Source organism: Hemitrygon akajei, chromosome 2, assembly GCF_048418815.1.
Source record: "Hemitrygon akajei chromosome 2, sHemAka1.3, whole genome shotgun sequence".
Lineage (NCBI taxonomy): Eukaryota > Metazoa > Chordata > Chondrichthyes > Myliobatiformes > Dasyatidae > Hemitrygon > Hemitrygon akajei.
The window spans coordinates 9255803-9272118 of record NC_133125.1 but is presented as its reverse complement, the minus strand read 5'-3'; the positions used below and the strand labels follow the sequence as shown (position 1 = coordinate 9272118).

General features: G+C 40.7%; 1 protein-coding gene and 1 long non-coding RNA gene across 6 annotated transcripts in view; one reads left to right on the top strand and one right to left on the bottom strand.

Moving 5' to 3' along the window:
• ccnh (cyclin H) overlaps positions 1 to 7663 on the bottom strand; it is a 28894-nt gene extending 21231 nt beyond the window's left edge. Inside the window, exons 1-3 of one of the 5 annotated variants that reach the window (XM_073066990.1) lie at positions 7559 to 7663; positions 3792 to 3934; positions 1529 to 1654 (exon numbers count right to left, since the gene is read on the bottom strand). In XM_073066990.1, the coding sequence (XP_072923091.1) occupies positions 1529 to 1654; positions 3792 to 3908 (243 nt within the window). In that variant the 5' untranslated portion in view covers positions 3909 to 3934; positions 7559 to 7663. The other 4 variants (XM_073066993.1, XR_012101539.1, XM_073066996.1 and 1 more) reach the window with 4 other exon arrangements.
• A 49-nt stretch (positions 7664 to 7712) lies between these two features.
• Positions 7713 to 16316, top strand: part of LOC140737227 (uncharacterized) — a 113028-nt gene continuing 104424 nt past the window's right edge. Inside the window, exons 1-2 of the long non-coding RNA XR_012101081.1 lie at positions 7713 to 7814; positions 12330 to 12400. This is a non-coding gene — a long non-coding RNA (uncharacterized lncRNA). The remainder of the gene's footprint in view (positions 7815 to 12329; positions 12401 to 16316) is intronic.

Sequence of the window (16316 nt, the reverse complement as noted above, 5' to 3'; positions counted from 1 at the left end):
ACTTTTTATGTACTTAGTAAACAGACCAATTTTGTGTTTTTTTTAAAGCAGAAAAATGGGCTTTGGAATTCTAAAATATAAATTAAAAACAGAACTAAGAATGTTTAAAAAGTCAGCAGATCAAGGAGCAGTTATGGAAAGAAAACCAGAATTAATGTGTCAGTTTAATGGCTCCCCACAGTCATCGAACTGAATTGTTAATTCTGTTTATGTCTCAACAAGTGCTGCTCGACCTGTTGAGCATCTTCAGCATTGTCATGAAATATGCTTCATTCTCCCACTCCTATTCATGGGGGCAGAGTGGCGGAGTGGAGATATGTCTTGCTAAAGGAGCTCCTTCCCTCCACTAGCCTGCGGGTCACTCTTGGCCAAGGTGTAGCACCTGCTTAGCCCCCCCCCCCCCCAAATCAGGGTCACTTGAAGCCATGGGAGCAGATAGTGGATAGTCGTATGAGCAGTTGGTGCATATCACAAGTCCAGGGTTTATGCAACCACTGACGCCAGGCAAACAATCTCTGAAGAGTATTGATAACGACCGGGGTCACCTGTCTTGTAAAGACGTTGCCCAGAAGAAAGCAATGGCAAGCAACTTATGTAGAAAAATTTGCCAAGAACAATCATGGTCATGGATAAGACCACGATCACAAATGTCATTCAACACGGCACATAACAAATGAATGACTCATGGGGGTATAAAACAGCATTTTTAATAGTATTGTATAAAGAAAAGGAATTATTAAAGCAGAGATTGGGCGATCAGGCAGGTTATGATTGGTTTGAGCGTCAATTTGTTTTAGGATAACAGACTTGCCTACCACCGTGAATCTGATAACTAGCCTAGGTCGTCAACAAAAACTAAATGAATATCAAATGGAATATTTCCAAAAATGTCTAGTGTTTGGACAACTGAACGTTGAACATTCACACAATTGATGGAACAACTTTCAACACATTAAAATATAATTAAACGTTTTTTAAATCGATTCTGAAGTATCATACCAAATCTGCAAAATATGGCTGTGAATGAAAAAAAGGATACGACTAAGGCCTGCTCCTTTATACTGAATATACAGCCCCAAAGATAAATATACCCTAGAGTATTTGAAAAGTATAAATATGCATTAATAACCCAATTAACATACTTAAAACACCAAAATTGAAAAATATCAACCAATAAATTATTTCCATTGAGTGATCAGTTTTGAAATCACAAGGTAGTTGTGCAAACAAAGATCACTCTGCATTCTAACAGTGCACAGCAGGGAGCCACATGACAAGAGAGGTCCGAAAGTGCTCACTGTGTTTATAGGTAACTATTGAATCCTCATTTATTTACATGTAGAAGATGGGGCCTGGGTCAACCTTGCGAGTCTATATAAAGTCTTCACCGTCCCTTGATTTGCAAAGTGTTTATTATTTTGTAAGGTAAATATATAACTGAAAATGCAGCGGAGTTAATAATTTATGGCTAGTTACCAGTTCATAAAATTGTTCTCAATTCTTATATAAATTTAATGTATATTCTTACCACCACAGATTTGGGCATGGCAGGTTTAAATGCAGAGCAGAAATCCAATAGTCGTTTTTCATAGTATTTACGTAGCACTTTTTCTTCGTGAGGTTCCAAGAAAGGCAGAGAATCGTTCGGAGCAATCTGTTCATTCATCAAGAAAAAAAGTCAGATCGTACAACCATATCCAATACAGTGAGATACCCGGGTTCTCAACCTTTTTTATGCCATGGAGCCTTACCATTAACCGAAGGATCCATTAATACCAGATTAGAAACACCTGCTAGACCAATAGGTATTGGCAATTCACTAAACTTCCAAGTTTATTAAGAAATGCAACATCACCACACTAACTTATTTCTACAGCACAGAATGTTTTATCTGTTAATATTATTTTGTGATGTACGTGACATATGTACTGTGCTTTGCACCTTGGTCCCGTTGTTTTGTTTAGTTTAGTTAGTATACCGTTGAATTACAATAAACTTGAATAAACATCCCAAGATGCCTCTTAGAAGTCTAGTTCAGGATCAAAAATAAGGCAGAGTCAAAAGGAAAGTGAGAGAGAAAACATGGCAAAAGAAGTAGGTTCTAAAAATAGAAAATATTTTAAGGAACAAATTCCAACCACATTTATCCCTTAAAAAAATCTATGAAGTAAATTTAGGAATAATTACCAAGGTTGAACGAAAAGAATGCATGTATTTTGCAAGGTTATGGGATTGAAAGAGATCACAGAGTTAATGGGAGGAAGGATACACAGCCAGCTTAAGCAGAGAGAATTTAAGAGAAATGTTGGTTATTTGACAGGGAATGTACACTCAGTGGCTACTTTATTAGGCACCTCTATGTAATAAAGTTGCCACTGTTTATGTTCATGGTTTTCTGCTGCTGCAGCCCATCCTCTTCAAGGTTCAATGTGCAGTGCAGTCAGAGATGCTCTCCTGCACATATTTTACATTCTGAAAATAAGCAACATCTTGTCTCACTTTAATCTACATTTGGATATTTATTTTAATTCATTCAGAGATACGGGCATTTTTCATAATGCAATCATTTTATTATCCATCCTGAATTGTCACTAAACAAAGAAGGCGTCAACAGCCAACCATATTAATGAATCCTCATGTTTTATTTTATTTATTTAGAGCTGCACTGTGACTCCTTGTATAGGCAGGCTGGTTAAGGATGGGCATTGGTGTCACAACAACTCATTTGTTAAATCCTGTTGCTTCCATTTCTGTGACTAGCTTTAATTTCAAATTTGTAACGTGAATTAAAACATGGTAACCTAGCCGTTAGCGCATCACTTTATGCGTTAGAGATCGCTGACTGGGGTTCAATTCCCACCACTGTTTGTACTGGGTTTGCATGTTCTTCCCATGACTGTGTGGATTTTTTTTCCGGGTGCCCGGTTCCCTCCCACATTCCAAAGACATATGGTAAGGGTTAGTATATTGTGGGCATGCTATGTTGGCACCAGAAGCATGGCAACACTTGCGTGCTGCCCAGCAGAATCCACGCTGATTTGATCTGCTGCAAAATGAATGTCTTTATTTAAAGTCTTTATTTTTACAATTAGTGCCTCTCAATCCAAAACCATACATCTGACTGCCAGTCTAGTAATTTAACTGCAATCCTTTAATTCCAAGCACAGATCCCAATCAGAATCAGGTTTAATATCACTGGCATATGTCGTGAAATTTGTTGTTTTGTGGCAGTACATAATACAAATCTATAAATTACAATAAGAATACAGTTCTTAAAAATAAATTAACTAAGAGGTGCAAAAAAAGAGGGAAAATTACTGTGGTAGTGTTCAAGGAAATCAAATGGTGAAAGGAAAGAAACTGTTTCTGAAATGTTGAATGTGTACCTTTAGGTCGCTGTACCTCCTCCTCGATGGCAGAAATGAGAAAGGGACATGATGGGGGTCCTTAGTGACAACTGTCATCTTTTTCAGGCATTGTCTTTTGAAGTTGTCCTGGATCCTGGGGAAGCTAGTGCCCATGATGGAACTGACTGGGTTTACAACTTTCTGCAGCTTTGTCCAACCCTTTGCAGTGCCCCCCCCATTCCTGACGGTGATGCAACCAGTTAGAATGCTCTCCACAGTACATCTGTATTGATAAAATACTGCATATACTCAATCTAAAGTCAGCCAAAACTTTTTAAATGTGTCTAACTTCCAAAGGGAAACCCAGGGCTCACTAAATTGGAAAAAGTGTTATGGTATCTTAAAAATATCTGATTACTTCAGAGAACAGATTGCGTGTTTTACCTTTCCACTTGCCAGAATTTTGGACTGAAATTTCTGATTGGCTGCATTTCTCATATTTTCTAATATTTCTTCACTGTGAAAAATCCAGCATTTTTTCTGAGTACTGTTGTTAAACATTTTCGAACATCATCCAATATTTACTCCTGTAACCAAAATGAACAACGTTTTCGTAAGAAGTTTCCCAGTGTAAAATGCATCATATACATCTTAAAAATAAGTTACAATAAGTGAAAGGTTACGAGGGAAGGCAGGAGAATGGGGTTGAGACAAATGAATCAGCCATGATCAAATGATGGAGCAGACTAAATGGGCTGAATGGTTTATTTCTGCTCTATTGTGGGAGACAATCTGTACATCATCTCCGACACTCACTGCAATAAATCTTGAAAGGAGTAGCAAGTATTCATTTTTATCAATCTAGTACTGGTACTTCAGTTTCCATACTATTCCCCAATTTCTAGCATTAAAACTTTTCAGCCTTACACAGAACACTGAATAATCCACCACTGTACAGACCCTTTGGCTTATGACATTGTGCTAACCCCTATAAACCTACTCCACCCTTCTCTCCTACAATCCATAACCCTCTATTATTCTTACATCCACATGCCCAAGTCTCTTAAATGTCCCTCTTGCATCTGTCTGTGTCACCACTCCCAGTACGATAGATAGCAATAGGAAGGTAGCACTTGACTTAGAAACACAGATGTAAGGATATTTAACATGGCCTAACTTGCATTCAACCAAATGACCACTCACTTGTTCTTAGAAAAAGTACCAATAAAAAACAAAACTACATAGCCAATGAGCTACCATAATGAGGCCACCCGGCAATCCACTCAGTGGTCTCAATTAAGAGAAGCCCCAAGTACTTTTGTCATTCTGGTATTTCTGACTCTATGATGGAAGTTTAGAAACAATAGGAACTTTTTTTTGTTCGTCAACTCTATACCATCTTTACTTTCTGCAACCTGCTCTGTTCTCAGGAACACAACCCAGCCATTCAACAAAACTAAAGTCCATGATAAATGGCATCATTTTGGTAAATCACTTCTCCATCTACCACAAGATCTTTATTCTTATCTGAAATCACACAGCCAGAATTGGAAAGCCAACATTTTCACCATGATTTGCTTTCTCCATTTCCAATGCCCAGGATCCCTCATGCTTCGATTAAACAAATTTCTCACCCTATTCAGCTACTTTCACTATGTGCATTTATCCACACTCCTCTGGACTTGTAACCCATTACATCGCCCTCTAGTTTTATATTGCCTCTTCTCATTCTTCTGAAGAAAATATAGTACCTTCTACTCCTCAGGAAGAAATTTCACCTGCCACACATCCACCGCTTCATATGGCCTTATCACATCCTCTTAAAGTATATCAACATCTTCACAGCTCATTGCATTTCTAAGCTTGTGTCAAATGAAGATTTGGTAATCATGCACTGTGCACACAAGTCCAAGCCAATAACGTTCAGATTAAGAAAAGTAGTGATCCTAGTAGCAATCAACCAAAATCCACATGGTACACCACTCCTGATTTATTAAGAAAATTTTCTATCTATGGCACTATGCTGCTGTTTGTTCCATGGCGGGTAATTTCCATGACAAACCTGTTAGATTGGAGCTTATAAAATGCAATAGGCAAATCTATTTATACAACATAATTTATATTTCCCTCATCTATCTTGTCAGTAACTTCATCAAACATGATTAGAAATTATTATATCCATATAGGCTCCTTCTAATCAATCCATGTTTGTCTGAGTGACTTGTAATTATTACAAGCACATAAAATGCTGGAGGAGCTCAACAGGTCAGGCAGCATCTACAGAAAGGAATAAACAGTCGACGTTTCGGGTTGAGACTATTCTTCAGGACTGGAATGAAAGGGGCAAGATGCCAGAACAAGAAAAGTGACAGGAGGGGAAGGAGGCTAGGTGGCCAGAGAAGGAATGTGATAGGAGAGAAGAGTGGACACATGGGAGAAAGGAGAGGAGGAGGGGCACCAGGGGGAGGTGATAGGCAGTTGAGTAGTAGTAGGGGGCCAGAGTGGGAATAGAAGAGGGAAGGGAGAGGAAAAAATTATCATAGGAGAAATTGGGATGTCTATGCCTTCATGTTGGAGGCACTGTAGAGAGAACATGGGGTGCTGCTCCTGCATCCTGAGAGTGACTATTATTTTAGAACACTTACCAAATTTGAACTGACTGGGCTAGAAGTTACAGGGGTTACCCACCCATATTAATATTGTTAAGTTGTTTTCTCCTCCAGGAGCTGAATTTAACTGGCAAGGCCATACCATAACCTCTTTCCATGAACTATTCAAAGTTAATTCAGTCAACGGTATTTGTGATTATGTTTTATCAGACGGACCACATAAGGTTATACCCAACTAAACAATCAAATGTGTATTTAGCTTTTGTCAGTTCTCATTACTAAGGCATTTTAAAAAGTATCAAGACTATTAAATTTATTACCTGCCTTGAAGGATATTTTAGAGAATCAGCACGGAATAGGCCCTTCCAGTACAGCAACCCACCGATTTAATCCTAGCCTAATCATGAAATTTCACAATGACCAATTAACCTACTAACCGGTGCGTACATCTTTGGAAACTGAAGCACCCAGAGGAAACAAACACACACGGGAAGAACATATAAACTTTCTTACAGAGGATGCCTTAACTGAACTCTGATGCCCCAAGTTGTAATAGCCTCATGCTAACTGCTACACAATTCAGGCTTTGGAGTTGCTAATCCAAGCTACTGCACACTATAATACAACCACCAATTTTTGAACAAGGGTATAACATCTGCATTTTCCAGTCCCCAGACACCATCCTTAAATCTATAAATGCTTGAACAATCACACCAATGTCTCTGCAATTTTCTCCCTTTACATTTCACCTGCTGACACTCCAATGAGCGGAGCACAAGATGCTGCAGAGAGCTGGTTCATCCAGTTCCAATACAGGTACAAGTCTCCATCAAGGACAACTTCCAAAGGCACTGTCTCAAGACTGTGACATTCATCACCAAAGCCTTACCATCACGAAGGAGGTACAGGAGGGTGAAGACCCACAACCAACTTTTTAGGAATTCCTCCTTCCCCTCCACCATCAGATTGTTGAACAGTTCATGTACTCAACCTAACTATTCCTGTCTTGCACTATTTTTGTGACTAAAAGTAATTTGTCTTACACTATACTGCTACCAGGAAACAACAAACTTCACGACATATATCAGTGATAATAAACCTGATCCTGATCCCCAGCAAATCCAGTTCCTCCCATATGAACCAGAGCAACACACAAAAAAAAATGCTGGAGCGCAGAAGCATCTTGGATGTGAATACAGTGGATGTTTCGGGGCCCTCCAGAGTGCTACTTTTAAGAGATATTTGGAAGCTATATAAATGCGAGAAATTTAGAGAGATACGATCCAGTGCTTATGAAAGGTCTCGGCCCGAAACTACGACATCGATGGTGTCTGAACCACTGAGTTACTTCAGCATTTTGCGTGTTAGATATTCTGGATTCACAGTATCTGCAGTACTTCCTGAGTTCCCGTTTGATTTATCCACATTTAAATGCAAGCTTTAGCCCCGACTCTTCTATTCCAATTGCGCCTCCCTCCGAGACTGGGCAGTGTTTCCCTCCTTGGACGAGCTGCGAAAACTCCCGCTCGCCTCGGAGAGGCCTGGGCACCAGCCGGCTCACACAGCGTGCCAGAACGCAAGTCCATCGCCAACACTACCAACCCTCAGCCTCCGGCCGACCGACCCGCCGCCGCCACCGTCCCGCTGCTCGTGGTGACGTCAGACCAGGCGCCCGTCCCATTGGATTCCGCTCACGGCGACTGGCCGTCCAATCCGAAGCAGTCTTCTGGTGCGCAGGGGCAGTTTGAAGGAGATATCGCGAGAGCTTCTAACGGGGGAATAACTTCGCTCGCTTCAACTCTGAGTGCATGCTGTAAAACTTCTTCTGTGCTAATGGTGGCTCGTATCCATCGGGAAGGTGCGTTACCCCGCCACCTAATCTAATGATGGGGATCAGATCCTGCCTCCCAAACCTATTTTAATTATAAAATCTCACCAGGACCCTATGCCACTTAACCGTCCCTGACTCAGGTGCCAGAATATCCCGCAACCTGGGCATTCCAGATCTGCCCAAAGAGCTTCCTACGTTCGAATTAATATCTGTGGCACCCCATGATCACACGTTCCACTGTCTCTGGTACCTTATAAAAATCACACCACCCATTCCCATGTTTATCAACAAGTGCCAAAGTGTTCCTTCTCGCAATTCCTCCGTCTCCGCCGCATCTGCTCTCAGGATGAGGCTTTTCATTCCAGGACGAAGGGGATGTCTTTTTTAAAGAAAGGGGCTTCGCTTCCTCCACCATCAACTTTGCTCTCAAATGTACCTCTCCCATTTCACGCACATCTGCCCTCACCCCATCCTCCCGCCACCTCACTAGGGATAGGGTTCCCCTTGTCCTCTCCTATCACCCCACCAGCCTCCGCGTCCAACATATAATTTTCCGTAACTTCCGCCACCTCCTACGGGATCCCACCATCAAGCAGATCTCCCCCCCCCCCCCCCTTTCTGCTTTCCGCAGGGATCGCTTCCTACGCGACTCCCTTGTCCATTCGTCCCGGACCCCCATCCCTTCCAACCGATCTCCCTCCCGGCATTTATCCTTGTAAGCAGAACAAGTGCTACACCTGCCCTTACACTTCCTCCCTCACCACCATTCAGGGCCCCAGGCAGTCTTTCCAGGTGAGGCGACACTTCACCTGTGAGTCGGCTGGTGTGGTATACTGCGTCCGGTGCTCCCGGTGTGGTCTTTTATATATTGGTGAGACCCAACGCAGACTGGGAGACCGTTTCGCTGAACACCTACGCTCGGTCCGCCAGAGAAAGCAGGATCTCCACATGACCACACATTTTAATTCCACCTCCCATCCCCATTCTGATATGTCTATCGTGTTCTAATATGCCTCCTCTACTGTCAAGATGAAGCCACACTCAGGTTGGAGGAACAACACCTTATATTCCGTCTGGGTAGCCTTCAACCTGATGGCATGAACATTGATTTCTCTAACTTCCATTAATGCCCCTCCTCCCTTTCTTACCCCATCCCTTATTTATTTATTTATTTATTTATTATTTTTTTCCCTTTTTTTCTTCTTCTCTCTCTTATTTCTCTCTCTGTCCCTCTCACAATCACTCCTTGCCTGCTCTCCATATCCCTCTGGTGTTTCCCTCCCCCTTTCTTTCTCTCTAGGCCTTCCGTCCCATGATCCTTTCCCTTCTTTAGCTCTGTATCCCTTTTGCCAATCAACTTTCCAGCTCTTAGCTTCATCCCTCCCTCTCCTGTCTTCTCCTATCATTTCAGATCTCCCCTCCCCCTCTCAAATCTCATACTATCTCTTCTTTCAGTTAGTCCTGACGAAGGGTCACAGCCCGAAACGTCGACTGTGCGTATTCCTATAGATGCTGCCTGGCCTGCTGCGTTCCACCAGCATTTTGTGCGTGTTCCTTGTCCTACCTCAATCTTGCCAACCACAAACCTTCCCTCCTTTCCCAAAAGGTACCTCCACGACTCATGTTCTCGGTATTATTTATGTGCTCCATATTTTTAATTTGCACAAATTGTCCTTTCTGCACATTGGTTGTTTATCAATCTTTGTTTATGTAGATCTTTTCATAAAGTCTACTTATTTCTTTATTTTCCTGTATATACCTGCAAGAAAATAGACCTCGTGGTAGTATATATGATAACCTATACGTACTAAGATAAATTTACTTTGAGTTTGACCATGTACACAAAGTGCTGGAGTTGAAGTGGTTGACATCTCGGATCAAGCCCCAACATGTGGTCCTGTTGTTTCCCTGTACAAATACCGAGTTCCTCAGGCATCCATCACTACATACACATAACCTGGTGTCACTTATGTACATACAATCAGTCTATGATTGTATGGAGTGGTGTGCCTTATGTATAAGAAATAATACTAAATCATTAGAAAAGGATGACATAGGATTGAAAGCTGTAGGGTCTCTCTGGGTTGAGTTAAGAAATGACAAGGGTAAAAGGATCCTAATCGCTCTTGAACCAGAATCAGATTTATTAACACCGGCGTGTATCATGAAATTTGTTAACTTAGCAGCAGCAATTCAATGCAATAGATAATATAGAAGAAAAAAAACTAAAATAATAATAATAAATCAATTACAGTCTACGTATATTGAATGGATTAAAATTGTGCAAACAACAGAAATAACATATATTAAAAAAGTGAGGTAGTGTCCAAGGGTTCAAGGGATAATTTCTCTCAACTTCACTCGCCCCATCACTGAACTGTTCCCACAACCTATTGACTCACATTCAAGGACTCTTCATCTCATGTTCTCAGTATTTATTGCTTATTTATTTATTTTTTTAACTTTCTTTTTGTATTTGCACAGTTTGCTTTCCTTTGCACAATGTTTGTATAATGGCCAGGTTAAGATTTCTACTGCTATTCTGTAAGGTATTTGATTTTAGCAGTTTTCTGTAAGAACAGTGTGTCCTATTGGTAGGAGTGTTTTGGCTTCGGCTAAAGATCAGGAGCCATGTTGTCCAACTTGGGAGCGTTGTGTCAGACAATCGTGAGTGGGATGGCATGGGACATCCTCCAGAGCTGGATGGGGACAGATTTCAAAAGGACAGTGGTCTGTCTTTTAGCAGGAGCTGCTGAGTGGGGCACAAGGGAAGATGCCATAGAATCCTGTTCAAAGGAGAGCCCCATTGTAAGAAGTGCTTTGTGCAGATAAACGGCTCCAAGGAGGAAATGCCAAAACTCCTAAGAGAACCAGTTAATTCAAGATGGTCTTTGAGGGAAATGCACACAGAATGTGGGTTCAACACGAGTAAAACAATATACCCAGCTACTATAGAATTGAGTTCCAATGTTTATGTGCACATCAGATTTGGGTTTTTTTTGCCCCTTTTATTTTTGTTTTCTTTTTCTGTAACTGTTTGTTAAAGTTGAAAATTTGGTAAATACATTTCCTTTGTAATTTTATGTTGGTGTACAATCAGTTAATTTTCTGGTGAACAAAAACTGTGTAGTACTTACACAGCATTCACTACGATCACTGTTCCTTAATCAGAACATCCTAACTTTCCTGTTTGGTTGCACCCCAAATCATACTGACCCTAAGCGTATGTTGTTTATGAAAGGTGTCTTTTCACTGCTGAGTCATGTGGCTGTTGGCAGAGTTAGCGAACAAGCCAAGTTTGCATATGAGCCCTATGAGAGGGTTACAGATGTTTGTATATCCTCTAGGGGATGGTCTTTCATTGATTCTATTGTGTTTACTGTGAATGCCCACAAAAAATGAATCTCAGAGTTGTATATGATGACATATTTGTTCTTTGATAATAAATTTACTTCAAACTTTGATGTACAGTCAGCCTTTTAATCAGTGCATCCTTGATTCATATTTGCTGTATGTACCATATAGCTTATAATAAGGGACTACTTTACATTTTAATAACACATCGTTGCATGCACTATTAGGCACATATTAATCTGTATGTGTGTGTCAAGTTCAGACTCTACCAGTAAAGAACCATAAAACTTAGTTCCCATCTCCAGCGTTTTTATTAATAACATAGTTGTGTAAACAGGTCACATACACAACACTGTAGATTCCTTGAATTCCCACAGCAAGCAGGTTAAGAAAGGGTATTTAAAAATACAGAAAATGATAAGCAATGCTATTGCAAAAACAACCCAAGGGAACATACAGCTCTTACCAATAAATGTGATCATTATCCATAGTAAATTCCAGTTGAATTTCAGCATCAACTGCCTCTCCTGTACCCTGTGCTGGTGAATATTAGTGACAAAAGGCTGGAATAACTTGGGTTTTATAATACAACAGTGGTGAGGATGAAATAGGAGCTGGATTAAACCATTTGGCCCTTTGAGCCTGCTCCAACAATCAGTACAATCATGGCTCATCATCCAAATTCAGAATACTCTTCCAGCCTTCTTCCCATATCCCATAATGGGACTACTTACTTAGTCCCATTTACTATGTTTAGATACTTTGAGTTGCAAGAACAACTCCTTAAATATATGTAATGATTTGTCTTGTAGCAGGTCCAGATGAAGAGTCTGATGCTGACTGTCCACTTTTCTTCATAGATGCTGCCTGATGCACTGAATTTCTTTAGCATTTTGTATGTGGTCTCTGGGAGAAGTCATTTCACTTCCTCACAATCTTAAATGGCTTACCTCATATCGTTAGGCTGTGACCGCTAGGCTCACTGCTATTGGGAACATTCTTTCTGCATCTGTCCAGTCTTGGCAATGTGTTTTAGCAACACTCTACACCAATGTCAGTCTTAATTGCTACATAACTGACAAATTAAATTATCTAAATTCTCCTAATGAGAGATATTCCCTTTATTATACTCATCCATCCCTCAACTTCTCCATCGTCTCAAACTAATTTATTTTCCTGTTTTCTCAGTTCAGATAAAGGATTCTGGACATGAAACATCAAGTACAGTGTTTCTCTTTCCAGAGATGCTGCCTGACTTGGTGAGTGTTTACAGAGGTTTCTACATTTTTTTTTGTTAAATTTTTGTAGGTTTTTATGAAATCCCCTTCTTTCTTCTGAACTCTAATGAATATGCCTAACTGACACAAACACTCTCTCTCTATCTCTCTTATCTATCACTATCTCTCTCTCTCTCTCTCTCCCTCTCAATCACTACCTGTATCTCTCTGTCAGTCCTACAACTATAGGAATCATATGGGGCCCCTGCCCCCTCATTCTTCAGTCCTGACGAAGGGTCTCGGCCCGAAACGTTGACTGCTCATTTTAACAGATGCTGCCTGACCTGCTGAGTTCATCCAGGCCACGCCAACACATCCGACACTACGCTTCAGAAGGGGAAACTGAGATTTGTGACAGGAAGAAATTATCAGTTAAAAAGAGAGAAAAGAAAATTAAACTTTACAAATGTTAGTAGAGCTTTTGTGAAGAACTGCAACATTCCTGGGAGTCTTTGACCCATGACAGCTCAAATTAACAGGAATATAATGCTGAGGCTTTATAAGGCATTGGTCAGACTGCACTTGGAGTATTGCCAGCAGTTTTGGGACTCTTATCTAAAAGATGTGGTGGCATTAGAGACAGTCCAGACGAGCTTCACAAGAATGATTCCAAGAATGAAAGGGTTAATGTATAAAGAGCATTTGATGGGTCTGGGCCTGTACTCATTGGAGTTTAGAAGAATGAGTGGAATTCTCATTGAAACATATCAAATATTGAAAGGCCTAGATTGAGTGGAATTGGAGAGGATGTTTTTACTAGTGGGAAAGTCTAGGACCAGAATGTCAGGGCGCTGGAGCAGGGACCTAATTGCAGATCAAATACTGTGCACACTGTAGTATTTATTGAGTAACAAATCCAGAGGGGCAACAAAGTCAGTGTCAAAGTTCAGGTGGAGGTCAAAAAATCCAGAGAAATCCAAAAATCAAAATCAGGAAATAGTCTGAGTCAAAAACCAGAACAATCAAGATAAACAGGCAAAACCAGGGTCGATCAAACAGGCAGGATTGATACTCAGAAGGACAGAGTTTAGATACGAATACTGGAAAGTTCAGGAAAACTCACAGGCACAATCTGACAAAACCAGGTGAAAATATACTGAGCAATAAACAGAGAGGCAGATGATAGGTGGAGCACAATGAGACACAGGTGGCAGCAATACAGGTACTAATGGGAAACAGGTGAGGGGCAAAGTAATCAGTGACACAAGGGCCGGAGTAGAGCAGAGGCGGAGACAGGATGCATAGGGCATGAAAACAAACAAGAGCACATGGCAATACAAAAACAGAATGACGGCTACAGGGGAAACACACAAAAAGACAGAGTTCAGCTGGAGATACTGACACAGAGGGCATGACCTTAGCAGAGAGGAATTTCCCATTAGAGCAGAGATAAGGAGGAATTTCTTCAGCTAGAGGGTGGTGAATTGTGGAATTCATTGCCACAGACCATTGTGAGGCCAGGTCATTGGGTATGTTTAAAGCAGAGGTTGATAGGTACTTAATTAGTAAGAGTGTCAAAGGTTACAGAGTGAAGGCAGGAAAATGGGTTTGAGAAGGAAAAAAAATCAGCCATGATGGAACGGCAGAGCAGACTCAATGGAATGAATGTCCTAACTCTGCTTCTGGTCTTCATGGACAATTAAGGATAACAGTAAAAGCTTCAAATCTGTATGCCTTGAGCACACAGATGTCCAGCAGAAATGACAGGGTTTATCCATCACAAACAAATTATCCACCAGTCAGACACATCCTGCCCCAACTGTGGCAGAGTCTATGTGTCCCAGGCAGTACCTTGAAACCAAAAATTTCTTTTGAACTTCCATTCTGCTACTCTTGTGTGCCTAATCAGGATTTCTTCAAACTTCTCCAGAGCTAGGTTAGAGGAAATTAGTGAGAATTTATTCCTAAGCATTCAGTTATGAAAAAGATATTTTGCACTGCTCTATTTCACTAATACAAGCTCTGCTTGTTTCTTTGGCAAACTGATATATACAAACAATTCCAGACAAATAGATAAAAGAATCAATTAGACTGTAGTAAGAAAGAAACCTCTGCAGCTGAGACGTGTCATGGACTTCTGACATGTACCAGTGTAGGGTGATGATATCTTTACAAAGACAGTAACAGCATACAGGGTAAAGAACAATGGAATACTGTTAGATGTTCCTTCATCAGATTTGTATTATTTATTCATGCTTCCTTGAAGCCAAAACACACTTCATACATTGTGCAATGTTTATACATACCCAACAAACTTTAAAAGCTTTTGTTCCATAGATATTGAATGTTTGTGATTCTTTGGGTAATTAGTGCTTGCCCGGTAATAATTATTATGTTTTGTAACTCCAAAATGAATTGAGAGAAAACCACAGGAGCCCGGGAATAACTCATATTTACCATTTGCATATTTCTTACATATAACCCATAATAAATTATGTAAACAAAGAATGCGCAATCAAGCATTATACTTACAATCTACTCAAATATTTCTAAAATATTAAGTACATCACACTTCCTCCTGCTTAGCTATAAGCTTTAACTCAATATAGAATATATCTCAACTTGAATATGCAATGTATTGCTCTTTAGTAATATATATATACAAATATAAATTATATATAAAATGCAATTATTATATAAACATACACAGTGCAATAGATTTTAAAATTGTCCCATTCACACCTAAAGATTTCTTACTCTCATGGGATAATGTCTTTCCTGACAAGTGGCGAGGCCATTCTGCTTGGTAGGTGAGACTTGTGGCTGTGAAACAATGTTCATGGTGGCTGCAAGGGTTGATTCTGGGACTGTAGAAAGTGGTTCTGACAGCTCTGAACACCTATCTTCAGGATGCTTTGACACCCTGAACAATGAATGGTAAGCTGCTCGATCTGTCGATCTGTCCCCAGGTCACTAGACAAATTTTTAGCTAACACTTTCATTTTGACCCGCATAGGTTGCCAGCATGTAACTGCGCCATCACTTTAGCTCTCAGCTTGGATGGTACAACAACTCTCAATCCCCAGATAAGGCAACCCTCATCAAGGGAAAGTTCATCCCTGCATGGGTAAAAATGGGGGAACTGGAATTTCTGCTGCACAATCCTGCCATGTAGACCTGAGACACTGCGGGCTCTTTTCAGGTTTCCCTTTGGATCATCTCTGCTGTTATAGGGAGAGTTTCAATTTCCATGAGGAGTGTCCTCTTCCATAAATTTTTCAGAAATTTCCTTTTCCCAGGGTAAACAGGACATTCTATCAGCATTTCCATGATTAGCTGTCCTCTTGAACTTGATCTTATAATTGTGTCCCCCGAGAAACAGCCCATCTCTGCATTTGTGCTGCTGCTCTTAGTGGAACACCTTTGTGTGTCTGATGATCAGTAATGAGAGTAAACACTCTCCTATACTGGTACTAGTTGAAGAGTTTTACACTCCAAGCCAGACTCAAGGCCTCTCTGTCATACTATGCATAATTTTTCTCAACGGTGATAGGGAAATGTGATGCAAAAGCTATGGAGTGTTCACTTCCATCACTCATAGCATGTGACTGCACCCATACCATAAGTCAGGGCATCACAGGCAAGCTTCAGTGAACGATGTGAATCATAGTGTGTGAGTACAGTGCCTGATATCACGATTTACTTTGCCTTGTTGAAAGCCATCCTACACAGCTTTGTCCATTCCCAATCTGCAGCATTGAGTTCAGGGAGTGGAGCGCAGTAGCCAGCTTTGACAGGAGCCTGCTATAGTAACTGACAAATCCTAAAAAGCACCACAACTCTGTCACATCCTTCGGCCTTGGGGCATCCACCACTCCATCATTCCCGACTGCAGCTCAATTGTACCTCTGTCTGCTGTTTTCATTGATACAACAATTTCAACTGCTCTTTTAAATGT